Here is a 26,613-nt window from a genome sequence, read left to right as displayed (position 1 = left end):
ATCTGTAAGGAAAGTGAAGACTGAGGACTACTCATGACAAAGCTTCTTTGCAGAACAGCCTGTTGTTTTAATGCGTTAGCATTAGTGCCTTGGTACATGCGCTGACCTTGGACGTGGTTGGAGCACACGTTTATAGAGTTTGCAACATTTCCACGGGATGACGCCACAACCCTCGAGCGGCAACCGAAGATCGCCCGCAAAGTGGGGGACGGCCAGTGCATCACGGACGCGTGTCAGTCTACCCCGGACCTCCCGTTCACGCCGCTTTGCGGCGACGGTTTGTGGATGGCTCATTAGAAAATATTAGCCAACTTTGAGTCGCCCGTACACGTCGCCTCGACGCGCCCCGCCGGCGGCCCAAGTGCCCAAGTACGCCCTAGCCCCGCTGTCACCCACTGCACCTCGGTTGCTAGGTGTTACGTCACGCGGCCGGCGTGCAGGTGCGCGCTTCGGACTCCCTGGGAGCAACCAGCTAACGGATTTGGAGATCTGTGGAGGCACACGGACTGCGGTTCCGTTCTTCCGCCTGCCACGCCGTTCTCGACGCGCAGTCGTCTTACCATGTCACCGGCCCGTATGCGTACGGTGTGGTCGCCCCTGTATGGCATGACATGTATGCACAACAACGAAATGGCTATGTCGTTTTTCATCGCGCGTACGTTCTTCATGCACACTGAGTTTTCCCTTAATTGCAACTGCTCCGTAAAGAATTGTTATTTAGCTGTCCGATATCAGTAAATAAACGGGGGGGATCTCGTAACGGTTATATTTTCTATCCTTTCTGTAATCCTTCAAATATTAGCAATTTAATAAATATTAAACATTTGGCTTTTAGCTGAACCGTTACGAACGGTTCAAACCGGTTTGAACCGTTATTTATTTTGTCCCGGAGCTGAAATCTGAACCGAACTAAAATGTTTAAGCCGTAACCCGAACCGTAACCGAAAAGAGTTTCGGTTCGCCACCCTGGTCCTAGCTATAAACCCTTTTTCCAGAAAGCAGCTTTTTTTTTTTTTTTTTTTTTTTTTATCAGGATTAGTATTTGCTTGTACCAGGGACAAAAGGGGTATCGGGAAAGTTCATTCCGCGGAAAAGTGCTGAAAAATAATTGGGGTTGTGTGGATATTTAGGCAGAGCGTGCAGTTGGTCAACCATTTCAAAGTTGCGACGAGTCACTCGCTGTAGATAAGCAATTTAGCCAGTGCAGTACGACTGCTAGCCTGAGGTCTTTAACGTGCACCACGCAGTAGTGATACACGACCGCACGCCGGTACGATGCTCATCCAGATCGAAACGGGCAGGGGTGGGGATTGAACCCAGGATCCATGGATTCTGCAGCGCGAGCTTTCGCTCCACGTGCTCCGAGCTGGGGTCCTAATCTGGACTCTCGGTGAAGAGGTAGCCGAGAAATCCGGCGGCCGTGATTGGCCAACGCCGTACTTGACCTTGGCGCCGGCCAATCATAGCCGAGAGATTTCTCGCCGACTTTTTTCGCCAAGTGTCTAGATTAGTGCCCCTGGTGTGAGCGAGCCCACCCGGCCACCGATCCCCCGAAGAGTGCTGAGAGGCTGCACTCACCATGCTTTGTTATATATTGCCGCGTGCATGATCGAGAAGATACGCTCCCCCGTTCATATAGAAGATTCGCTTACACTCTTACCCCGAGGGTAAACGATAAGGAGGCGAGAATGACCTTGCCTAGTCAGTCTCGCCCTAGCTATTTTTCCGAACATTCTAGGTCGCTAGGTCGAATATTCGAGATGACGAGCATAGCTTAATAGCCGAGCGCCGTATTGCCAATTCATTTCACTGATTTCTCTCGCAAAAGCCAGCTGTTAGGCCGACGCACCGTCGCTGGTTGCTGCCGCCGTCGACGCTCATTGCCGCTTTCTCGAGTCGAGAAAGCAGCTGAGAAAAAGAAGACTACACGTCGAGAATCTTTACTTGGATTCTTCTTTCTTGTTTCTGGCATAAGTTCGCTCCATTAAATCATTAGTTCAGTCCGTATTCTCCTGACTCATCGTCTGTCATTCGTGACAATATAATCGCTGCGCGAAATGCACGCATTTCTTCGACAATCCGCAACGCAACAGCGATTTCGGGCTGTTCTTTTTTTTTTTTTTTGTACTGTGACATTGAAATTTAGAGCTTTTCGGATAAATCAGAATTGAAGAAAATTTTACCGGCAAGGTTTTTGTATTTTATTTACGAAAACACGGAAACCTAAAAACACCGACTTGGGGGTTTGCACCAAGTCATTGACGTAACTCGTGGAGTGCAGTACAGAAGAACGGGTGAACACTTCATCAGCGTGGTGAAAATGATGGTATTTATTTCTTGAGAGTTTGTGTGCTCAATTCAAAATACAAATTAAACCAGACTGGCTCAAGATTGATTAATGATTAAATATCTATTTTCTTTTGATACCATAATTACTTGCCCTTTCTTTGGAAGTGACGTTCATTAACCACTAATCCTCAACATCAATACACTGAATGCTAGTGTATTATGGATACGTGGTTTCTTTTCTCAAATAGAATGTTGAGCTCTGCATGAATTAATGTATGAACATATGCTGGGCAGCTGCAAAAGGGGACCTGGCTAAAAATGAAGAGGCTTCATTATACCTTTGCAAAAGTCCCAAAACGCCGCGTGCGAAATCTTCTAGCTCCTTGCTTCCATGTGTCACTGAAGAGAGCGATGGAAGTAGTGCAACGGATCGCCTGCCTTCGCCATTCGTCGTCGCCCCCAAAGGCGCCTCTGTCATCTGCTAGAACCGGGTGTACCCTGAGTACCCGGTATCCCTTTCGGCGTCGCGGACAGCGCTGCGCGCTTTGCGAAAGGTCTATTCAGCTTTCTTGTTGGTCTTCTAGTTACTGTAAGTTGGGAGCAATTGTGAGAAGTAAAAACTCGTGAGACAGGCTAAACCTGGTATGACTTTTGGAAGTAAAAGTTTTGATGTAAAAAAAAAAAAGCACGAGCACTATAACATGAGTGTAGACACGCAGGATACGAAACAACTTAACGTTTAGGGAATGTTCTTTGTGCAGTCCAAGACATCACTCCCCCTGCATAACTGCCCTAAAAAGGAATGCACGCGAAAAAGAAAAGAAAAAAGAAGCTGCTTAAAATGCGTTTTTGAAGTGCATTTCGTGATAATTGTGAAGCACACCGGAGTTTCTTTGAGAGATAATAAATAAACTCATCATGGCATTAGTTAGGGTGCTTGAGGCACTTGATGCGTCGAGCTTGGGGTTAGAAACATACGCATAACCGCGCGGTGATCCGCTGCTGTGACAGCACATCCAATGGGTGATGCGTTCCTTTCTGGTGTCACAGTGACTGATCAATGTCGGGAAAAAGTTCGCGTTGTGAGATCACCGACCCCATGATTGTCGGATACAGTGCTACTTCGCGCGGACAGTCGACGTTAGAAAAGAGATGGCGCTGCATCAGCGATCACAGTTCACCGGGAGTGATGCTGCATCAGCAATCACAGTTCACCGGGAGTGGGGCGTGCGCCCGCCCTTATGCAATTTTAGGTGAGGCACAATCATTGGACGTTGTCGCAAGAGTGGTGAGCTCCCGAGAGCTTTAACACGGATCGCGCGTAGGCACGCGTGATTTGTGTCATTTGAAGTGATAGTCTGGGAGTCTGTCCATGGACCAACTTGGCCTACACCACAGATGGAAGTAGATGCGCGGTGGGCGACGCACTCGCGTACTGTTGAGTCGGTCTTGGCACTCGCGAGACTGTGGAAGACGTCTCGAGTTCTTCTGAGTTTTATGGTCTTTGGTGAGCACTACTGGGTCTTGGGTCGGAAGCTAGGGCTGATCGGTAGGAACCGCAACCAAGGCAGCTTGTTGCAGATGGCGGCCCCTCCTGGGGGGTCGTAGCACTCCTTTTCAGAGGGTCCATCGCCGGTGGCCACGTCAGAGTCGTCGCCAGATGAGTGCTGCGTCCAGCGGTGAAGACCCCGCTCTTCGGCCGTGCCTGCACGTATTCAAAGAAATGTCGTGTCTTGTAACTCGGTGAAGAATGTTACTGGGCTTGCATTTATTGCCGTAAACAGCCGGCCCACGACGAGTAAGTGCCGGCTGTTCATCTACACAGATCTCGCAAAGTGAAAGCACATTTTTCTTCGAACGAGGGCGTCAAGACGCCTCTACAAACCACATACGATGGGCAGTTTCCCGCTATACATATAGACACCAAGGCGTTCACGATACTTGTTAGCAACCTATAGAAGGAGTGGCATCTATCGATCGAGTGAAGCCTTTTCACACTCAGCCCCCGCACCACTTCTCCCACCTTCCTGTCGCACCCCAAGGAACGGCACTTGAGAGGAGTATACGTAACACTTGCCAATTCCCCCTCCAACGCTGACACTGTTGTTTCAGTACAAAACAACAACAACAACAACGCTTGGTCGGGGTGCTTCGAGCTGGGGGAGGGGGGGATATTGCAGTGAACAGCCGGCACAAGAAGTGAACGACGGGCTCGAGACACAACCTCGGGCTCGAGGGACAATTTCGGAACCACGCTGTCTCGGCTGGTTCACCTCACAGACTTGATCTTTTAAGATGTAGAAATGTATATAGTACATAGTATGTAGTCATCTCATTACACACTCTTTAAGAAGACTACAAGAGAAGGCGTGGTATGGTACGTCAAAGCCTCCTCTATACTCACAAAGCCTGACAGTTTGACGACGGAGCCATAGAGTGCCCGGTCGCAAATTTGGAGCGCGAGGGGTAGCACAGAGAATCAAAAAGCCATTTCTCGGTGAACCTGGACGTCAGCGCACAGCTTTTGCAGCGCCGAGGACCCGAAACACACTTGTTTGCTTGGGAGAGGTTTGTTTCGGCGTCTCGCCGCAGCGGGGCGCTAGTCACATGGCTCTCCTCTCACCGTTGTCTGCCGCTGCACCTTTTGCATTTCGGCGGCCGCTTCTCGTGGCGATTTGCCAGGCTTTTGTCAGAATATAGGAGGCTATGGGTATGTTTATTTCGTGCACGGAATATTTCTCCGCTAAAGGTGAAAACAATCTTTCGTTCCCTTTATATTCCATTCAGGACGATAATCTAAAAAAGTTTGTGATCTCCTTTTTTACAGCTATATTACAGCGATAGCTGTTAGTGGGACACTTCGGGGTTTCGCGCCGTCGACCGCGCTCCATATCGACACCGACCCATTTTCGGCACTACTCCAAAACATTACACGGGCCGCTAATAACAAGATAGCAAGCAAGCAAGATAACATGCATGGTCAGTAAAACAGTCCCCGCCGGGCAATCTGGCAGTGCACTAAAAGCGCTGAATAAGCAGGGACATGTGACCCAAAATTAGCACAAACAACAATTCTTAGAAGATACGCAGATAAAAGTGCCTTTGAATTTCACGATGCGTTGTGTAGAAAGCAAGTGCGTTAGTGCCCCGTCAGTGCACCTAACAGATACAGAGTTTCATTTTCTAAACGAATAGCCATAAGGGTGGTATTAATAGTGTGTTTATTTTAAAAGATTGATTAATGAATAAATATATATTTTCTTTAGATACCATATTTACTTCCCCTTTCCTTAGAAGCCTCCGTTCAATAATCACTAATCCTTAACACCGGTACAGAGGGTGCAGTTGTATGATAGGTTTGTGGTCCCTTCTTTCAAGATGAGTGTAGAGCTCTGCATAAAAATGTGTGAACCAATGCTGGAAAGCTGCAAGAGGAAACCTGGCTAAAAATGAGGCTTCATTAAACCATTTTCAAAAACCCCAAAACGCCGCGTACGAAGTGCTGTATGCAGGGATTTAATCACTAAACTCCTACTAGATTAAAAAAAAAAAATGTTAGATAAATTTGTCGGGGGAATTTTTCCGCTAAATTCAGCGAGATAATTGTTACATTTTGTGACATGACGTCACGTGACAGAGGGACGCTACAATGTTCTAACGCTGGGATTCCCCGCTAAATTTAGCGGGTCGCGGCGGTTGTACAGGAAACCCGCACAGGATCCGCGGTGAAACCTCGGCGATAGAGACTATCGTCGTGAAAACAGATGCAGCTTCTTCTGAAAGACAGTAACCGATGACGGTGACTTACCCGGGATCGTGTTGTCGAGGAAGATGCCGACGAAGCCGCCGACAAACATGCTGGTGCTAAGCAGGACCCGTAGAACTTGGTCCACGCCTTCGCTACCTGCGTGCACAGAAGTGTCGCGTGGGTTTGTACCGAGAAACGATTTTAACTCGCCGTTCGGACGGAACATAGGTTACTAACGAAGTGTTTGCCATATGCCTGTGAGCTGCACACACACTATACAAGCACTGTACCCAACGGGCACATCGAAGACATTCGAGATGGAGCGGATGAAGAACCTCAGCGTTGACTTCGCTAGTTCGTCAGTCTCTGCACTGCGTTCGATTTGGCAGGTCTCTGATATGTTGGTGATATTGGGGGACTCCCAAAAATAATGTGACGGGATTAAAAAGAAAAACTGCTTATTGTGTTGTTTAATGCCCATTGGGGACTCCTAAGGTTAGTTTCACATAATGTCTTGGTGTCACGTGATATGGTGTGACATGACTATTGTCAAGCTTATTATGGTCGTCACGCGACATTATGACTTCATCGCGGCCGCATCCCACTAGAGCGCTAAGAGCAGTAGGTGAGTATAGATGGGCCCCACCACCAGCACCCCTTCGTTGCCCTCGGGCGTGTTTGGCTTTGCTTGCGCCGAAGTGGAAAAAGATCGCGCTGGGGGGCGGATCATCTACTGCTGATTTCATGTAGCAACTGACTGTAGGAATGGTATGCATTTGGTGAGGTGCAAATAGGGGAGGGTCTCACCAGTGGCAATTTCTTGCGGATGCCGGCGGATCCAGTCCGGCAGGCAGAGTCCCAGGAAAAGGGACGCCCCCAGGACGAACAGGTTGCGCGACGAGTTGAGGTTGACGAACTGCAGGCTCGAGAGTCCCACGGCGGACACGACGCTGAACATGACGATGAAGATGCCGCCCATGATGGGCTCCGGGATGGCCACGAACAGGGCGCCCACTTTGCCCACCATGCCCAGCACCAGCATGATGCCGGCGCCGAACTGGATCACGCGCCGGCTGGCCACCTGCGCGCACATCTCTTTGTCAGATCGTCGCGCAAGATTCGCACGGCGAAAGACAGATGATCTCCGCGTCAATGCATTTGTAGGTGCAGGTGCAGAAATCGCGAGTGTTTTTTTCCCCCGTCTAAAAACCAAATCTTGTAAGAACAGGGTGTCCCCCAAAATTTGTTTTAATATCGAAAATAAACTACGCATTGTCGAACGCTCACAGTTTCCGCCAAAATGCAGCGCTAGCGGTACGAACAAGATGTCAAAATTTTCAGAACGAACCAGTGTCTTATTCAAAGTTTATAATAAGCGATTTCCGGAATTTTTCAATGGGGAAATGGTGGCAGACGAAATCTACGAATACCGGTGAATGGGACAATCTTCCGACAATGTTATTCTGCCGTTCTCGGTTGGAAATTGTTAATGCGGAGAGCAAGTCGTCTGCTTTCTTGCGCAGGGGTTGCGGTGACGTCAAAACGACGCCGAGTTCTGATTGGCCTTGATGGAGAGGATAGAGGGTGGACCTCAATGCTAGACGCCTTTAGGTCCACCTACTATTATTGGCAATGAGACAATAAGTGCTTGACGTTCTGACATCATCGCAACCCCTTTGCGAGGAGGAAACGAACTTGCAAAATTTTCCAATGGATTTTTTAGAAAATCCCTTATAACTTGAGTTAAGGGTTAATTTTTAAAACTGGCATCTGCTCCGGACTGCTACCGGTACATTTGGACGGACACGAGCGCTCGGCGACGTGAACCGTTATTTTTGGAGCTGTTGCCCTCACACCCCTCACACTTTCGTCGCTGCTGAGTATAACCGCTTGCTTGTGCCTGAACATTGGCGCAACGACGACTCCAAGAGCTCTGTTGCATAAGTAGATAGCCATTCTGCTTGTGCACGTTAATAGTTTCCCCCTCGGAGATATTCCTTTTGCTCACCCGTCGCTTCCTGTGTACCTCTCACCATTTGCTCTTTACGCGCGTGGACGTTGCACTGCCTTGGTCAATGTCCCGAACGCCGAGACCCATTTCGCGCTTTCCTCACTCTCGACATCGCGGCCAAGAGGTCCCAGCTATGCCGGCAAAACAGGGGATGTTCGTACCTCAACAAATTGCCCTTTTAGTGGCAATACATACGTATGTCTACAGGATGTTTCGCCAGCGACTGAGGATACTAATTTAAAACAAAGGACACTCGAAATAACGAAATGATCCACGAGTGGTAACTTTAGTACAATACTACGCTTCTCTCGCGCTCAAAGTCTTTCTGAAAAGGACTGATTTAGTGGTTTTCGATGACGCTGAGCAAGTTTCTAATTGGAGCCATATGTCTATTTTTATTATTTAAAAAGTTAATTAACAAATTTTATTTAATTATCCGACCGATTGTTACGATTAGCCCCTATAATATGTCCCCCTGACCGTATAACTCACCTCCACAAGCGGCATAAGTGTAACTTTCACGGTTTTTTTTTTTAAACAAAGCTGTTGAGCTTAAAAAAACACCCTGTATATATATATATATATATATATATATATATATATATATATATATATATATATATATATATATATATATATACTCAACACAATATTAGCCCTTAAAGGAGTTAGCCGAGGAGGTTGCCAAAAAAGAGACCAGTGAAACGTTTCGGGCCTGGTAGGCTCTTCGTCAGTCAAGTGAGAAGACTTCGTTCTCCTTTTCTTTCAATCAAAGAAAAAACGGCCGGAAAAAAATGGAAAATAAATGGTACCTTTGACTGTAATTCGGAAAATGTTATTTATTTAATTCAATGTAGAAAATGCCAAATTCAATACATAGGAGAAACTAAAACAAGCATAAGAAAACGCATGAATCTACATAAAAGTCATATACGTAAACACGTTGCCGGACCGGTTTTCCGTCACTTAAACTCCGCAGGACATAACGGACTTTCTGATTTTAATTTTATTATACTCCAGGGGGGCTTTCGAACCACCAGAGATCGAAAAAATAAAGAATCTGAATTTATCTATAGATTTAATACTTTAGAACCGAAGGGCCTTAACAGTTCGAAAGGATCATTGCCGTCTTTTTTTATGGACATTTAATTGAGATCTTCTAATCGGTACCGCACTGTTGCTTTTTTTTTTTTTTTTCTCGCTTCATCGTTTAATGTGACACGAGCAAACGCGTAACATTGGGCCTCTCATTGGCTTCACATGACACCAGGTATAGTTGGGTTATACCCAACCACATGTCCCAAAAACTGGTTTTATGATAAGAATGGCAGTAATAATATTATATTTAATTATTTCCATAGTATTTATTGCATTGGTATCGAGATATATTAAACTTTTAAGCGAGAATTTAGTTGAGTAGGCACCCGCTAAACGGTAAGCATTTTTCCAATTAACTTCTTCTTTTTTCCGGCCGTTTTTTCTTTGATTGAAAGAAAAGGAGAACGAAGTCTTCTCACTTGACTGACGAAGAGCCTACCAGGCCCGAAACGTTTCACTGATCTCTTTTTTGGCAACCTCCTCGGCTAACTCCTTTAAGGGCTAATATTGTGTTGAGCATATTTCTCTCGAGTGCCGTCTTTTGTTCCCAGGTGCTGTTCCGTATATATATATATATATATATATATATATATATATATATATATATATATATATATATATATATATATATATACAGGGTGTTTATACATATATACTGGCTAAAAGCTCAGTCTCAAGATAGACTAACTTGCTGCTGTCTGAACGTCGATCCATACAACAAACCTGACTTTTCACACTGCCGCGGTGAAGCAGCTGTAGTTTGATCGAGAAAACTAAGCCGTGTTTGCGGCCCTATAAATAAACTATTCATTGCAGAGAGCTGAAACTCCGTTTCAATGGCACGCTAACGTTGACCATGTAATGCGAGAGTTTGAGAACGTGGCTGGATCGAGAAGTAAAACCGAAAAAAAACGAGATTTATCTATCCGATCAGCGTCCACCAATGTATACTATTCGTCAATTTAAGAAATGGCGATGTGGGCGTCTGTGGCGTTTGTTTCAGTAAAACAATTGATCGACGAGAAGAAAACAACACAAGATTCTCGCTCTTGCGAACAAAATGTTTTTAGTGAAATGAACCAGGTACCTACACTCTCAAAAATATCTGGACGTAAAGTAGAACTCTTAAGGGTTCCTCGGCTTGCCCATATTTTGCACCCGAAAAGTTCTTTGTGAAAAACCTGTAAGAGGTTCTTTTAAGCTCCTTTTTTGATGCGAAATAGTCCTTTATCGCCCAGTTGTCTTTCAAGTGCGACAGGGGGCGTTAGTGTTTGAGGCGAACCCGTTCTTCATGAGCTGAAAGAGTTCCCAGGGCGTCAAAAAGCCTTTCAAGAACAGATTTTAATATTTTTTTTTTGTGTGCACAATGTAATTTTTTGTTGGACTAACGTTAGGACGTCGGCTTGTAGAGAAAATTTGTTTTTTTGTTTAGTTTTTTTCACAATTCCGGTAACGTAATGTTCTGAAACATTCGCATCCTATCACCACCGCTGCACTCATAAACACGTGAAGTTTCAGTTTTCTGTTATGCGTAGTTTAGTTACGCGTGCCGAAAAGCATAGTAGGTATATGGTTTCATTTCTCCATCGGACCCTGCACTCTAACTACGGTGCCTGGAACATGGAACGCGTTTTCGACCGGTGTGCTAATTTAGCGTCCTAACCCGCCCACACATCAAAAGTGGTCCCGCGGTGGCAACAAATGACGTTACAGAACCCGCCATGTCATGTTGTCGGATGTTGCAATCCTGGCGGTTGGTGCTAGTGCAAAACCCCAGTATTTTGTTTTCTGTATACTTTTTGATGCGTTTAATATATTAAATGGCACCGTCATCGAGCCTCTCGCAAAAATTGGGGCCGTCAGTTGACGTCAGTGCGTTGTACGGCGAACTGAACTTTTGGGGTGTCGTATATGTGACAAGAGGTGTAAGGGCTAAACCTTTCTTTTTTTTAGTGTGGAAGCGTCTGCCACGTCCACCACTGCTGCTAGCTGTGACCCCGCGCCTGGAGCGCTGCCGGCGACAACATGACACTTCTACGATGCCACCAGGCGAGGGACCATTCTTTAGAATGCGGTATAAGCACACCAGTCGGACGCGTTCAAGGCACCATACTACAACTAAGCCATAGATTTAGACCGGTAAACAACAGTTGGTGTCAAAAATACAAAATCGGCTAAAACCGATAAGCTTCCACTTCTGGAAAGTATTGCTCCAGCTATAGGAGAAATTTTTTCCACAGATATTCACTGTGTTTAGCGCCCGTCCGAAACAGATCACCGAAATACATGGATATTTGGAAGATCATTAAACACCAAAGTCCTCTGCCAATTTTTTTCATAAACGATCACCGGAGAATCTAGGGCCTTAGTATAATTCTACGATCATGAGGCACGCGAACATGCCTTGGTGATGCCGATGGCGCCGATGTTCTCGCTGTACGAGGTGAGTCCGCAGCCGGCACCCCAGGCGGCGGCCAGGACCGAGCCCAAGCCCTCGACGAAGATGCCGCGGTTGATGGCGTGCACGGGCGGCGGCGGTGCCCCGGACAGCCTGGCACAGGCGTGGTAGTCGCCCACGGACTCCACCACGGACACCAGGACGCCCGCCAGGAGGCCGACCACGGCTCCCACACTCACCGTCGGCATCCCCCACTGGACTGTAAGGGAGAACACAAGAGCACCGTTCTCGTTAACGTTGGTCTCGGATGACAGCAACGAAATTTGTACGCGATGGCTGTTATTCGCAACCTACACGCGTCCTAGAAGGAACGCACTGGTTACTATCAAAATGTCTGTCGTCTGGATGGTCGTCGTACAACAGCACTGCAAGGTTGGGTGTGCGACGCGTAAGTAATTCTAATTTTGTGAAATACGATAGATATAAGAACGTTGCTATATATTTCTACGCCAGGAAAGTGTAGGCAAGATCCTTCGTTCTGAAGCCCATCATCCAGGGTTATGGGAGCGCGATTCTCACACCGCGGTAGCACCATCTCTGAAAGTTGGGAATAAATTGGCAGTTCTCAGCTGCATTCACGGCGCCATTGTTGTACCACTGCAGGCAGAAAACTCCCAGGAGCACTCGGGCGTGTACACACCCGTGACGCCAGACAGAGCGATCACTTGGCTCTTGTCAGGGGGCAGTGTCTTCTATACTGCTTCCACGTTCGGCGGGGGACGCCATTCCTCACCGTAGAACTCGGTTTGCTTGTACCAGATGTTAAGCAACCGTTCACTCGTAATGGTACCTGTCTCGATTTAGTGGATTTTGAATCATACGTGCAGTGTGTTCCCTTTTCTACACACTTCAGTGAGCGCGAGAGTGTGTTGTGTGTGAATGAGTAAATAAAGATTGAATATGCATAAAAGTTGGTGTTACTACGCGCAATTACAGCTATCGCTTTACCTTCCTTGCACATATAGCGAAAAGCTACGGATTTTGTTTTTGTATGTATAGTAGTGGCTTCATCGCAAGTGATAGCGCCGTCAAGGGCTTGAAAACTTTCCAACAGGCGCGCAGAGTAATTGCGTGTACTTGAAGAGGTGACGTCCGAAGTGTTGGATGTGGGTTTGGAACTGGATACCTCTTGCCGTTGAAGACAACGAGAACCGGGGGTGCTGCAGCGGTGATATGTAAGGAACGTGTTTTTTTTAATTTTTTTCTCGCTCTCATGGGGCAAGATAGTAAGCTCGGTGAGCCGCGACTGACGTTACTTTTGGTCACAATGACAGTGTCATTCATAAAATACCCTGCAAAAAAAAGAAAAAAAACGAATAAGACAGTTGGGATAGTTGTATATAGCGAAACTTCAAGCGGCATCCAGTTTCGAAACACCTTTCTTAAGGTCGTATTTTATCTCCTCGGAGCCAGCGCTTTGCGCACCACTTCAGTATGATGGTTGTAAAAATGTGTTTTAAAGACTGGAACTAATGGCTATACCCTTTCATCGCCCTTACTTTGGGTAATACACACTTTAATCGCAAAATGGGGTGCAATTGAACACCCTTCATGTATAAAGCGTGCAAAAAGGTATGAAAAAGGATACTGCAGTGGAAAAGGGTGTAAGCGACCATACTCCCGCTTCAAACAGCCTTAGGGGAGGTTGGTTTAGCGACTAAATCGAATAATTATTGTCTGTACCAATGCTTTGGACCTGGAGATACATTTCTTGAACTTCGAGATATTACGCTCTGTGTGAAATATTCGCGAGAACATAGCAACATACTTCTAACCTTCGCTATTGCGAAGTCATCGCCTGCGAATGAGTATCTTACAATTGTCGAGTGCACAAGGTGGTGGAGCGGTGACCGGATTCACGGAGAGGACCGTGGTTCCGTGTTTGTCCGCGCGTCATTGCATCTATACCGATGGTTCCTGTGCCTCTGCAACTTTGTGTAGTGCGTGCTGCTTGTCAACCTGCTGCTCGTGTAAAAATAAATAAATGAAATCTCTGAGATGGTGCTAAAATTCTAAGAATACATTTTTTTGGGTGTTTACCAGCAACCCATGAGAGTTGCTGCAGCACCCTTGGGGTGTTAGCTTTTGGAAAAGCTGTTTTACACCCATAATGTTGCAAATGTTTTTAGCGTAGTACGAGACCCCAGTTAAATCTGTGCGTTATTCTTACCGACTCGATTAGGCGAGGTTTAAATTGCAGGGAAGACAGCCGTCTACACATGAGTAAATGGCTGTTTTAGCGAACGACGTTTGAGCGTACAACGGTCATTTGAGCGAACGAGCGAATCGACGTTTTAGCGATTGGCGTGTATCGCTGGAACGCGTGTTAACCTCCCCCTCCCCCCTCTTCCCCTTTTACTCCGCTTCGCGGTGACAGTCTGCGGCGGTTCATTACAAAAATTGTCAACCCACTTGGCCCACCCCTTTTAGCGGCGGCCGAATCCGCTAAAGTAGTTTTCGATGAAAAGTAGGGGGGCGGGGGGGGGGGGGGGGGAACTTCGATGAAAGTAGGGGGCGGAACGTCGTTCGACAAACTGAGTGCCTTCCCGGCATTAGTAATGTGGTCCTACGCGTAGGAAATTTCATGCAGGTTGTACCGACTTCTAATGTTACAAACGAGTAGCTTTTTGATTTCGCCGCAGTTGGGAGGACAGCAAGTTTAACTGTGTCGTTCCGATACACCCCCAGTTTCTTTTCAGAGCGCCGCTTTGCCTATATTTGCAATCTGTCTCTTTACACGTGTGTCCATGTGTGTCAAGAGCCATTGGCTTTATGGGCGACTACCGAGCGTGGCCGGAAAAGATACAACACCCGAGCGGTTCAACGCGGCTGTGGAAATGTGTTTTTCGCTCTCCAGAAATGACGTAGACTCAGACTTTTCCTAATCTTTCTTCTGGGATCCGACTTCGGTCAAGGTGAGAGCAAGAGCGTTCTCGGCCTCTGATTGAACGTGGCGCCACAACTCGTCCGGAATCAGCCAATGAGACATTTTGGACCCATTCGCGAGTTCACAATCGGGCAATAATTTGGGGGGAACGTATCACCAACGCACAGAGAGCGAGAGAGCTTTCACAGTATTTGAAGTGATTGTTATTTGTACTCCTTCATCCACCGGTCGATATCAGCTTGTGTACGGCAGAACAACTTGAGACTTGCAAAACAAGCGCTGTTTGCCAATGGCTTCCAACGTGAAATAGCAGACGTCCACAATTTGAGCCTGCGTCGGATATCACTTCATCGCGGCGCTCGGCTCGTTTAACAGACAACCAAGAATTTTTTTCTGGCGTGCTAGCAAAAAATTCAAACAGAAGTGTACGGTGTTTACTCGTTTTATTTGGTCCGCGAATGAGGCTTCAAAGCAGACGAACCGCCTCCTTCTCTCGCGTTAGCAGGCGATCCGTCTACGACCGGTATCTTCGCTCGCTCCGTGGGAGGCAAATTAGATCTTGCTCTCGCTCTCGCGGTGTCTAAAATCAAACCCCTGGAACGTTTACTCGAGAGCGGAGGAACTTTAAAAATAAAATTGAGTTAACAGACGCAATTTTGCAATAAACCAACTGAAATTTCTGATACTGCGGTGGCGCTGCTGTTGGCACTGCGCATGCGCAGATACTTCACGTGGCGCGTATCTGGTTTCTGCGCACGTGCATTGCCCACATTAGGTTGAGTAAATCCGGTCTTGTTTGTGAACAGCCTGTAACTGTATACACGTGTCGTTGTTTTGCCGGCGGGGTGGCATTAAAAGTTGGCCCATACACCGCGCGCCGCGCTCCAATCGACTGATGTTGATTCGAATAAGGAGTTAGAAACACAGTGGAGAGAGAGAGAGAAGTATCTAAACGGCGCCGTTTCGCCATGGAAAGAATATTTCTATGATTCGCTCACATTCGCTCACATGATTCGCATAATGACCAGGGCTTCGGTGAACCGTCCTTATTCGCGTGCACACGTGTTCACGCGCGGCCGTCCTAAACCGACAGTGCCCCTGCCGGGAGACACGCGAAGCCCACGTGAAATTTAGGCCCCATTTCTGGCCTTGTTCAGGTGAGGACACCCTAAGAAATCCGGTACGTCTACGTTTCTCAAAGCATTTGGGACGGTTATTCGCTGGCAATATACGGAGGGAGATTGGTGAACGACGGTGTCGAAAAGCTGTGCACACCTAAGAAAACAATCTGCACGATGGTACTGAGCAGGACTTAAGCATGTGGAACGTCAGGGCCAGTGTCACAATGAACAGAGTTTTGAAATTTTTTTATCTAGACATAATTTTAGTATCTTCCCTTCGTAGATTGCAGCGATTGACTCTCCCAGGTACTGTGCGTGAGAGTATAGCACGCTAGACTTTTTAGAGTGAGCCATTGACAGGCACACGCTGACAGGTCGACAACACTTGCTTTAATCTACACAGGCACGACGAAGGGGCAGGTAATCCAGTCGCCCTGTGCAAGAACCTTGGTAACCTCAATAAGCTCGCTATTATATCTCGATTCTTTGTGATGATCCCTATTTCTAGGTATGATGTTACTACAACACGGACACTTATTTCTCAAACAAACATTAGTTTCTTGACACAGAAACCTAGCCAGCATTCTAAGGATGCCATCTTTCCCGTGCGTGGTTCTTGCATGTGCACGCACCTCAGGTATTATAAGCAAACTATCCGTAAACGAGTGGCTCTAGACGCATTCCATTAAGATCATTTACATCTGCTACGAAAAATAAAAAAAAGGGAAAAAGATAAGCAAGAGAGCTACGAGGGTCATTAGCAACTTTTGCTGTAGTCTTAGTATCGAGAAAGGATTTTTTTTTTCATCGCAGATGCAGCGAAATTTTATAGATCTTGATTAGTTGTTTCTTTCGTCGTGAACTTATTCTCAGGATCATTTCGCGTACGCAGCGCATTCTGGTTCTGGTCGCTATTACAATTTGATTGCCACTGCAAGTGTACGTTTGTGCCGAACCATAACTGCAAAGTTACGGTGTTTCAATACATTGCGCTGACCGCCCCTCCGCGCGTCATTTCACTTTCCTTTCGGCCTCTGCCGCGCAGTGGGTTTGAACTCTGGTGGTCCCTTCCCCATGCAGTCTTTGAACCCTAAACATATTTGTAATCTTAAGGCTGTAAAAGTGTGTTATGAAAACTTACACCCGTGGCTACACCCTTTCGGTACTCTTGTTTCCAGTCATATGGGGAGAGCCAGTCGTCTGCTGTTTGCGCAAGAGTTACGGTGACGTCAGAAAGAGGACGAGCTCTGATTGGATTTGATTGAAAGGATAGTGGGTAGACCTCGACGCTAGATGCATCGAGATCTACGCACTATATTTTCAATCAGCCAATAAAAGATGGCGTTCTGACATCATCACAACCCCTGAGCAAGAAGCAGACGAACTTTCACTCCGCATACCAATTGAATTCTGAGGTAAGGTTGTGTTCAGTGGAACAGCTTTTATTTTCTGAAGGGTGCAAGAAGAATGTAGTAAAGGGCGCTGCTGTGCAGTGCGAGGAACCTACAACACACTCGCTTCAAACATCCTTAGCCGAGGTCGTCCTAACGACTAAATCGAAACATTATTCCCAGTACCAACACGTTTTATATACTTGTAGGTACGTGTCTTGAACTACGAGAATATTATACTCTATGTGAAATATAGACGAGACCAAAGCAGCCTACATGTGAGATTGTGGAGGCTGTCACCTGCGAAGGAGATGCTTATGAATTGTCAACTGTATAAGCCGGTGGAGCACTCAAGGGAACCACTTGGTGTCAAATACTTTGCTTGTATTTGGTAACTGCCTGCCGCCATTAGCCTCGACACACGAACTGACTGCAAATGGGTCCTTCATACATTTCCTAGACCTCCATCTTCCTTTTCAGAAGACCATGTTTGTTGGTCGTATGAACCCCGTGGACTAAACCGCTTTTAGTTTACCAATTTGCGGATTCGAAATAATTATAAAAAAAGTACTTTGAACTTGTGTTTCACTAATGCTTTAAAGGGTCACGGCAAAGAAAAAAAGTTTGTTAAAAAACATGGGACATGTATTTAAAAAAATATTTTTTCCCACGAAAAAATATTTTGCTTCATATTTACGCCGTTAGATGCAATTTAGGTGCTGAAGGTGGAAGTCGCAGCCCGCTTAACCCCGCCACGTGCTTACAATGTGCTCATATCTCATAGGCTGGAGAGATGATTAACGCGGGAAAGGTTAGTTGTAAATTTGTATCTCAGTGCCGTAATAGTATTTTAATCGACTATTTTTTATGTTTGTGAAGAATGTAATCAAGATATAGTCAATATTGTTTTCAAATGTATTCTGAGATTACTTCTTCCGCATTGGTTTAAAACATTAACAAACAAGGCTGCCGGCGTCTGCGGAGGTCAACGAGCAAAGCTTGTTGAGCTCGTAAATTTTTATGAGTGCGAGGGTGTTCGAGTTCATAGAGGTGTTCGGAGGAAGGTCTCCTCAACAGACGTAGTTTGCAACAAACAACTGCTGCAAGTACGCGCTTTTGGAAGTGCTGTGTGGATGCTTGTTCTCGTAGCGGGACTGGCCTAAGCCTATAGCGTCCCAGATCAATGGACCTTTTCCGAGAAGCGTTCTGCGCACGCGCGAGCGCCCGATGCCAAGGGGTGGAAGTCGGAACGAAAAATCGAGAAAATTCGGAAGGAGGCTCTATATCAGCGAGTAGAACACGTAACTGCAGCATATATATAATTGTGTTACACAAAAAAAGAACGTCGACGGAAAGGAAAACACGACGTTTGGGTGGACGCCACGGATGCCCCTCTTTCAAGTCGCGTTGGGCAGGCGCCGCTGCTCAGAGAGCGAAGAAACTGGTAGCGTAACTCCCATTATCGATTGGTAGCGCAGGTAGGTCACTTCCTCGATTTTTAGTTCGTGCAGCCACCGCCTGGTGCCGTCGGTATGTGGAAAAGGTTCATTGTTTTGATCGATCTGGCTCGATTTCTTTCTTTGCGCGTGTTGATGTTGAATAACGATGATGGTTCCCGTAAAAGCGACCCCGCTGCTCTGTGAATTGTGCAACCGTCGTGATTGCGACCATGGTTTCAATACCGAGAAGATACCTACACAGGAAAGAATTTGCTAGCCATTTGGTTGGACGCAGTCGAGCGTTCGGCTCGCATCAAGTTTGTCTGGATATGCTCCCGTCATTGCGACGCGAAAGGCAAGCTTTCAAGTTTTGCTGTGCACCTGGCCTACCAAAGCGAATATTTTTACGTCACGTTTTAATTGTGCGTCGTGACGCTCACTGACCTTGCTCGCGGATGCCACGCGAAAAAAAATATAACAAGAAGAGTAAATCCAGAAAGACTGCATAATTATTTTGTTGAATTTTTTTTAGTTCTCTTGGTCGCTTATTACGCACATCGATAGACGCTGACAGATGCTTGTATTGGACCGTGACTCGTGCATGATGGAACGCTAGAACGCCGGTTTCATAGTCGGGTTTTCCGAGCGTTGCAGAAGTTTTTAGACGGCGGTTGAATAGCAGACGGACGAAGGCGAAAACGGACGCTGACGTGCAGCTTTCGTATCCTCGTCTCAAGGCATTGCAGACACGATAGACGACGGTGAAATAGCAGACGATGCCGGAGGCTTCCGCTCGTCTGCTCGCACGACTAGCAAACAGTGTTAGACTTCCAGATTAGACGCACCGGATGACGGGAAAGGAAGGCACTACGCTTGTTAGTCTGCTCGGTCGAGCAGTGAATCCAGTCCAGTAGTAATGGGCAGGGCCACTCATTTTGGGCGGGACTTAGAGCGGACTGTGACCTCCACCTAAATTGCGTCTAACGGCCTAAATATTACGAATCTTTTTCGTGCATAAAATATTTTTTAGCAAATACGTGTCCCAATTATGTCTTTAAAATCTTTTTTTTTTCTTGCAGTGTTTTTTTTAAAGAAATATTGTTCCCATTTAGTACAGGCCAGCTTTGACGCTCACATTTTCCCTCTTTGGATGGCGGAGTATCCGGAGCATGTTCTGACTTCGGTGGCAAGCATTTTATCGAAGAACAATAAAATAGAAGGCCGTATACTTACGGTAGACGTTCCTAAAGAGAAAGAAAGAAACAAACTTCCTGTGGCTTTGTATTTCCATGAAATCTCTCATGGCTCGAAAAAAAATAGCAAAGAGGATAGATGTCATTGTTACCTTCTCTGCCCCAAACAGGTTGTCCATAGCTTTGTACAAACGTTAATCGTACAGCTGGGGCTGCACTAAGAAGCATCAAAATCGGTTTGTTGAACGCACATGAAAAGTTGTATATCCACTCCGCTTTCCTGCGTTCTAGGGGAAATTGACAGATGCCTGAGCGATAGATTAAGGGAACATCGTTACAATGCAAAAAGTGAGGTATAGGGACACCTGGGTATTCAATGTCGTGATTGGGCGTGTGCTGCCGATTTTGAAAAAAATACTCGGCCGTTAGAAGAAGCACCAATGCCCTGGCTAGAGAAATCATCGTGTCGGATATGATTGCGCACCTAAAGGAAGACCGTGTAAAACGCCCCCTCTGTTTTGCTATTTGGTAAAGAGTTACAGTTTCTTGCTCGACGACAGCGACCGCGGTAAGGGTGCTGAAATCTACTGGTGTGACATTGGGTGTGCGTGTTTTTTTTCTTGGTTGGTTGTTGAATACATGGTTGCGCCTCGACGATTAAACTCCAGTTGTAAGTTCAGCGATTGTGTGTTCTCTTCTTTTTTTTTTTGCCCTGCTTTTTGCGCTTTGCGCTTTAATCATCTTGCACACGGCCGCCGTATCTAGCTAATGCACGCTCTTAATTGTTTGCTGTTTACACGGGTACGAGAAGTTTTCTGAAATTTCGATGCACATAATGTACCATATCGTTGGACCTTTGTACAAAATCTTCACTAGATGCGTTAAGGCACCGGTTTAGGTGGTCCCTTCAAAGTACCAATGATTCCTTTAGCTCACGCGGTATAAGATGTTGCTCGGGCTAAATGAGGTGTTATACTTGGAATAATTAAAGCCTGCGAACATTATCCCCTTCCTTCATGAAACCTCATCACAGTTGGATGGCGCCGACTCAGCAATAGACCCTTTTCAAAAGTCCGCACCATCGCCTGTCCGCCATTGCTTGATCACGGACTCTGAGCATATTATTTGACACGACTGCTGCGTCAGGGTTCGGTGAGGACTCGGATCCAATCCCGCGCTTCGTGTCCACTGGATGGATGGATGGATGTTAATGGCTTTACCCTTTGTAACGGGTGGTAGCTTGCGCCACCTAGCCTAAGCAGTGGCGATCGCCAATGTTACTTGATGGACGTTTGAAAAGGGCCTATCGGACCCGATGCCAAGCGCCCCTCGAAGCGTTGATTGGACACGAAACCCAGAAGAACGCTGACGTCAGAATTCTAGTGCAAAGGCTGCAATTATGTGTTGCCACGTGGCCGGAAGTCGCCTTTCTTTTTTAACACAGAATCTGTTTTATGGGTTCTTTCCTATGAGAAAATCGTCATGAACGAGAGACTCGATGGTAGTGCTACACAACGTAAAAAAAAAAATATTACGTGACCACGTCACGTAATGTCAATTTCCACGCTAAATTTAGCGGGTAATGTTATGTTACGTGACGTCAATTTCCTCGCTAAATTTAGCGGGGAAATTCACGTGACTTGACCACGTCATCTGACATTAGGCCACGTGAAATCGATTTCTCCGCTAAATTTAGCGAGGAAATTGACCTGACCGGGGGGGGGGGGGGGAGGGGGGGAACGCCCTCAAGTCACGTGACGTCAATTTGTGCGGGGTGGACGTAATTTGCGTTAAATGTATCCTGTGCTCCCCTGTATTTGTAAGCAAGACCAAGATAGTGTTAGTTTTGTTTTTCGACTGCAGGATTTTTTCTGTTTCCTTTTTTTTTAAATTTAAACGATTGTTTTGCATTAGATGGGAGGCGGATGCAGATACTCACATGGGTACGAGAAACTGAAGGTGGGAGTCTCGTAGAAGGCACGCAGCTTGGTGTCTGTCCGTACTGTGCTGTCGCGTTTCACGGCGTCGGTGAGCGTCAGGATGAGGCAGATGAGCCACATGATGCCGATGGTGAGGATGATCTGCGTCGGACAATGGTACGCTGTTAGCAAAAAAAACGCACCGACGCCTGTTTTGACACACTTTCTTTTATTGTTTCTCTAAAGAGAAAGTAACTGGGGCGTGCTTTTTGTGCCTGAGCATTTGTTAGAAAAAGAAGTATCTCTTACAAGGTCTGGTAAACTAATACGGTCCTTAGTACAAGTGACGGAGACTGTGATACCTTTCTCGCTATCTTGGAGTTGGTGAGACGGTGTCGCCAAAGTTGTGCCTGATTTGGAACTCGCTAATGCGTCAAAATGTCTTATTGTTGGATTACGCGCAAGCTACGGCGCCACGTCCAATCACACGCCGAGAATGCTCTCTCGCTCACGTAAAACAAGATCGGACTCCGGGTCCTCCGAGCTGTGTTTACCTTAAAACGTGGCCACTGATACCCCGACGCGTAAATCGCCCTTTTTAAGACGTGTCCTATATGTTTATTCTTCGTAACGAACCGCCTCCAACACGTTCTGCCCGTTAGTTTTAAGAGGTCACGTTCGAGACTTACTGGAAATAGCGAGAAGAAAGCCATCCTTCGTCTCCGCTCGGGCTCCTTGCGGTGGCGTGTGCCCAACACTGGAATGCGCACATTTCGCAGATACTGCGAGAACAGCGTCACCAGCACCACCGTCCTGAAATGAGGGTAACCATATTTGCATGTGAAAAGAGCCGGAACTACGTAATTTTACAAGTTTTAAAACAAACAACCTCAGCAAAAAACAATACAGTAAGGTTGTGTTTACGTTAGTGCGAGTGTCGTAATCACAAAAAGCGAACGGGGTGCTCGGATCGACTATACAAGCAAAACGTCATGGTTTGCTCCAGTCCTTTTGTCCAATCAGTCCCCCGGGAACATGAAAGTTTGGAGGCGTTTCAGGTTGGGAGACGACGACACGTTGAAGGGGTTTTGGTGATGCGGGTCCTGGTTTGGCTTTGTCAACGTCTCCTACATATAAAACCCGTAGTGCTCAATTACCAGCGTCACGTAAACGACACGAGACTCAGCCGAACTATGACGCCGCACTTTTTCTTCTCCTCTCAGAAATAGCGTCGTCTGCCGGAAGTGGAAAGATGAATATTTGAGGGTGCTGGCAAGGAGGAAAGCTGAGTCAATGGTTCGGGTTACTTTCTGCATTGGCTAGGAGATCGACAACAACGTTCAGTGTTTACCGAACACAGGGCCTGTAAAGCGGATTCTTTTTTTTTTTTTTTCCTCGACCGAGGGAGGAACATGGACAGAACACGAGTGCTTCGTCAGCATTCTGCTGGCACTTCTGTTCAATTGATGCTTCACTGATAGGACGTCCAAGCGCTGCGTCAGAATCAGAAACAAATATTTTACGCTGCTGTTGTCCCCACGAGCTTAGTGTTTCCACTAAGCCGCTGAGTTCACTCACCCGAGGGCGACGGGCCAGCTGCCCTGCGCGTGTTGAGAGGCCTCGGGGAAGAGTGAGAGTCCGATGAGCGCAATGGTGGGCGTGATGCCCAGCGGGGTGATCCAGCGCGTGAGCAGGCCCACCAGACCCGTCAATCCCGCGACCACCTCGAACGCCGAGGCAACCATGATGGCGCCCTGGATCTGGGTACAGCGAGGCATCCATTTGAGTATGACAATAGTCGACGGGGGGGGGGGGGGGGGGGGGCATTGGAAAAGTTGGGCAGGATAGTGACATACGGGTTTTCGTAACTGCGTTGTGTGTATGTTTAAGGCAGCGGGTTGGGGTCCACCTACGATGACGTCATGCGCAGACCACCTCTTCTAGGTGGTGTAGCCTTAACACACTCGGTCACCTTCGAGCCGGAAGCAGTGTTGCATCGTGGTCTCGTGCAAGCACCCTGTAACAAGTGTATACCGGAGACCATGGCTCACCTCGCACATGCGAGGCTTCCAGTCGCGCTCTGGGGCGTCGGTGGGCAGGTCGCGCAGCTGCTCCTGGCTGGGGCACTGCCACTGGGGCTGCGAGAGCACGGCCAGGATGGGCACCAGGTGGGCGAAGGTAGAGCCCTGGATGACGGGCAGGCGCACGCCGAAAGTGGCCTGGAGCAGCGTGCCGATGCCGGACACGAAGAGGATTGTGGACAGGATCTGGGCCCTGTCCGGGTCGTCGTCGGACAGGCACAGCTTGGGCGCCAGCAGGAACGGGTAGCTCACCACGCCGCCCATCATGGTCAGGTAGTGCTGCAAGAGGCGGAGAATGGCCGGTTTGGGGTGTGTTGACTCGTAATTTCTGGTGCACCATGCATTGATGTAGGCGGTCTATCGAAATCCGAGTCTGCCAAGTAACGCGAGAGTACTTTTACGTTGCCCGTGCAACAAAATTGTCGAGATCGTGAGCTGATTCGCCGGTTCTTTAAAGAAGTTCGTTCTGAAGTTATTTTAAGTGTCAGTGAAACAAGACATGTTCCGACTCTTTGGGCCTCTTGCCTCGTTGGAGCATTAGTGAAGAGATTCATTGTGGTTCAAGAGGTACAGCCAGTCAAGACATCCATAGTGAGTTGAGAAGTCTAATAGTGAAGCTTTTGACTTTTTAGATTTCTTGACTCGTTCGAGAACTTGACTCAAATTTCTAAGTCAAAAGATCCAGCGAGTCGAGAGATCTAGCGCTACAATGGATCCGTATGGGTCTGGTGGACCAGCGAGTCAAAGATATCCATGGAGTCAAAAGATTGAACGAGTCAAAAGGTCTACCGTGGCGAGTGAAAAGTTAACTTGTCAGTAGATTCGGTCTGTCTGACGCAAGCTCACCTTCAGATAAGAACGATAAATTAGATAATCAATACCCCCCTAAAAATTTTTTTTTTTATTTTTTTTATATTTTTTGTAAAAGACAGGCGATGCACGACAATAGGTTTCGAGTTCTGAATTGCGTGTTTTTGCATTCCAGTTCAGGTAATCATACATTTTTTTGGAAAGTTGACTTTGGTTTAAGGACACCGCACTTGATTGTTGGGTGGGCGAGTTTCGAGGGGTATCGCGGTTGTACGCATTAGGTACGGCTCATTGATGTTTGAGAATTGCATGGATGCATCCGGTTATACTGTTTGTCAAACCAGTTTGGGCAGATTTGCATGGAAAAATAAGGAAAAACCAAGGGCGATTCAGGTATATGACGTGTCTTCATGAGGCCAATGCTGAGTAAAAACTTTAATGAATTAAGAGACTCAACGAGCCAAGAAGCGGATATTTTGACTCGTTAGATGGTTTGACTTTCTGGACTTCATGTCTATCTGGCGTAATAAGTTCTTTTGTTTTTCGTTTTCCTCAGTGACTGTTGTTCTGGAGGCCTTCATTGGCATATTTCAGTATCATGGGTAAATCATGGTGTTAATTCGGCAAATAGGGGGAGGCTGGCCTGTAATGTTCCAAAGACAGCAGATGCACACAAAACAGAAACACATACACACACACGCACGCACGAAAAAAACGATCTAGCTCTTCCCGACTGAATGCGTCTTAAAAAAGGTCATAGTAATAATTAGGTGCTACCTAAGTGACGTCGTTTGCATTAGAGAAGAGGGCAAATTATGACTGCGCTTTCTCAAGCAGGCCATCTGTATTGCAGCTATGATGCCACGGAAACTGAATGAAGGTTTCCGCCACAGCATGGGCGATTTAAACTGAACAGGTAATCTTGTACGTGCTCGCAGGACATTTACAAGACAGTAAGATATCATGCGGACAAATTTAAGATGAAGTGTTTTGACGGCTGAGCCGCATATGTTGGTCGCCAAACCATCCGGAAAATGTAGTTTAATTTGCCAGGCAGCGCCATCTTACGCTGAGTTTACGCAACTCTAAGGCGGCCCGCGTCCGCAATAGACCCAATCTTGTGCTCCAACGTCAGAGTGCCCCATCTAACTGTGACCCTGCGCTCGTATCCACTCGTTTGATGGCATATGTCCTGCCCAAAAGTTGTCATTTTTTGGCCTTCAGCCGTCCTGACTGGCAGCCGACCGAGGCGTCTCCTGCATGTTCACTGTCCTGGAGCTATATGCGACCATCAGTGGCCAAGCCTCTTACCTGGAAGCCGAGCAGAAGGCAAAGGTACCAGGGTGGCGTATCGTTGACCTGGTAGAGCACGCCCGAAGAACGATCGGTGTGTTCGTCCACAGCTACCAGGGTGCTGACGCCATTGTGGTGGCCCGTGCCGTTCTGGCCCGCGGAGCCGTTTTGTTTGTCCATGGCCACAGGGGAGCTGACGCCATTGTAGTTGGTGCTGCCGTTATGGCCCGCGAAGCCTTTGTGATGACCCGTCCCGTTGTGGTCCGCGGTGTCGTTGCTGTAGGAGTGACCGTTAGACAAGATTCCGTGGGTCGTCGATATAAAATGCCCTGGCGACTTGATGGGACTGGGTTCCTGCAGAGGACGCGGAAGGCGCATGATGAGAATGTTTTCTTAGACACAAGACATGACATCTAGTATTCAGTTACAACCGCAGTCTTTCGTTTTTACTTAAAAAAGAAAAGTATTAGGTTAGCTTTTCTCTTGTGTCGAGCATTTCAATTGGCATAGATAATTTCATGACGAGGTCCAAAATAGTTGTAGTTAATAAATTTATGGAGCTCGAAGGTTTAAGACACGGCGTCCGGTTTTAGCAGAAAATTGTTCTAGACATCCCAGCATACGGCTTGTAGAGAGGCCTGTAGAATGCATAACACGGTCTGATTTACACAAAATTATCTCGGTACAAAGCGAAACTGGGGTGAAATTACTGCAAGAAAAGCGTTTGCTTGATAGTATCTGATACGATCAAGTCGACGCACTTCGAGTTGTGGCGGACGCGTGCTTCGATCGAACCAAATAATTGTATGTTTCACGTTACGCTCAGGTGCCCTATATTTTCTCGAAAGTCGACAAGCTTTGCAGGAAATTCTACA

The 26,613-nt window shown here is 46.9% G+C and overlaps 1 protein-coding gene across 1 annotated transcript; it reads right to left on the bottom strand.

The window, feature by feature from the left end:
* Positions 1–3,803: 3,803 nt before the first annotated feature.
* On the bottom strand, positions 3,804–26,116 carry LOC8042128 (solute carrier family 23 member 1). The gene is made up of 9 exons (XM_002415254.5): positions 25,757–26,116; positions 23,606–23,914; positions 23,133–23,314; positions 22,244–22,367; positions 21,575–21,716; positions 11,550–11,803; positions 6,845–7,118; positions 6,098–6,193; positions 3,804–3,994 (listed from the first exon to the last, which is right to left on the bottom strand). The coding sequence occupies exons 1-9, from the start codon at positions 26,114–26,116 to the stop codon at positions 3,804–3,806; spliced, it is 1,932 nt and encodes a 643-aa protein (XP_002415299.3).
* Positions 26,117–26,613: the final 497 nt, after the last annotated feature.

The sequence above is a fragment of the Ixodes scapularis genome, unplaced genomic scaffold (assembly GCF_016920785.2).
Source record: "Ixodes scapularis isolate PalLabHiFi unplaced genomic scaffold, ASM1692078v2 PGA_scaffold5__190_contigs__length_132052651, whole genome shotgun sequence".
Taxonomy (NCBI): Eukaryota; Metazoa; Arthropoda; class Arachnida; order Ixodida; family Ixodidae; genus Ixodes; species Ixodes scapularis.
This window is presented reverse-complemented; position numbering and strand designations above follow the sequence as displayed.

What these genes read in the sequence shown, in the direction of transcription:
- LOC8042128 (XM_002415254.5), bottom strand. Translation starts at nt 26,116, where the DNA reads ATGCGCCTTCCGCGTCCTCTGCAGGAACCCAGTCCCATCAAGTCGCCA. An exon ending in CTTCAGTTTCTCGTACCCAT is followed by an intron (nt 11,804 to 21,574) that starts GTGAGTATCTGC and finishes TCTCCCTTACAG; the next exon opens with TCCAGTGGGGGATGCCGACG. An exon ending in GCGCCATCGGCATCACCAAG is followed by an intron (nt 7,119 to 11,549) that starts GCATGTTCGCGT and finishes ATGTGCGCGCAG; the next exon opens with GTGGCCAGCCGGCGCGTGAT.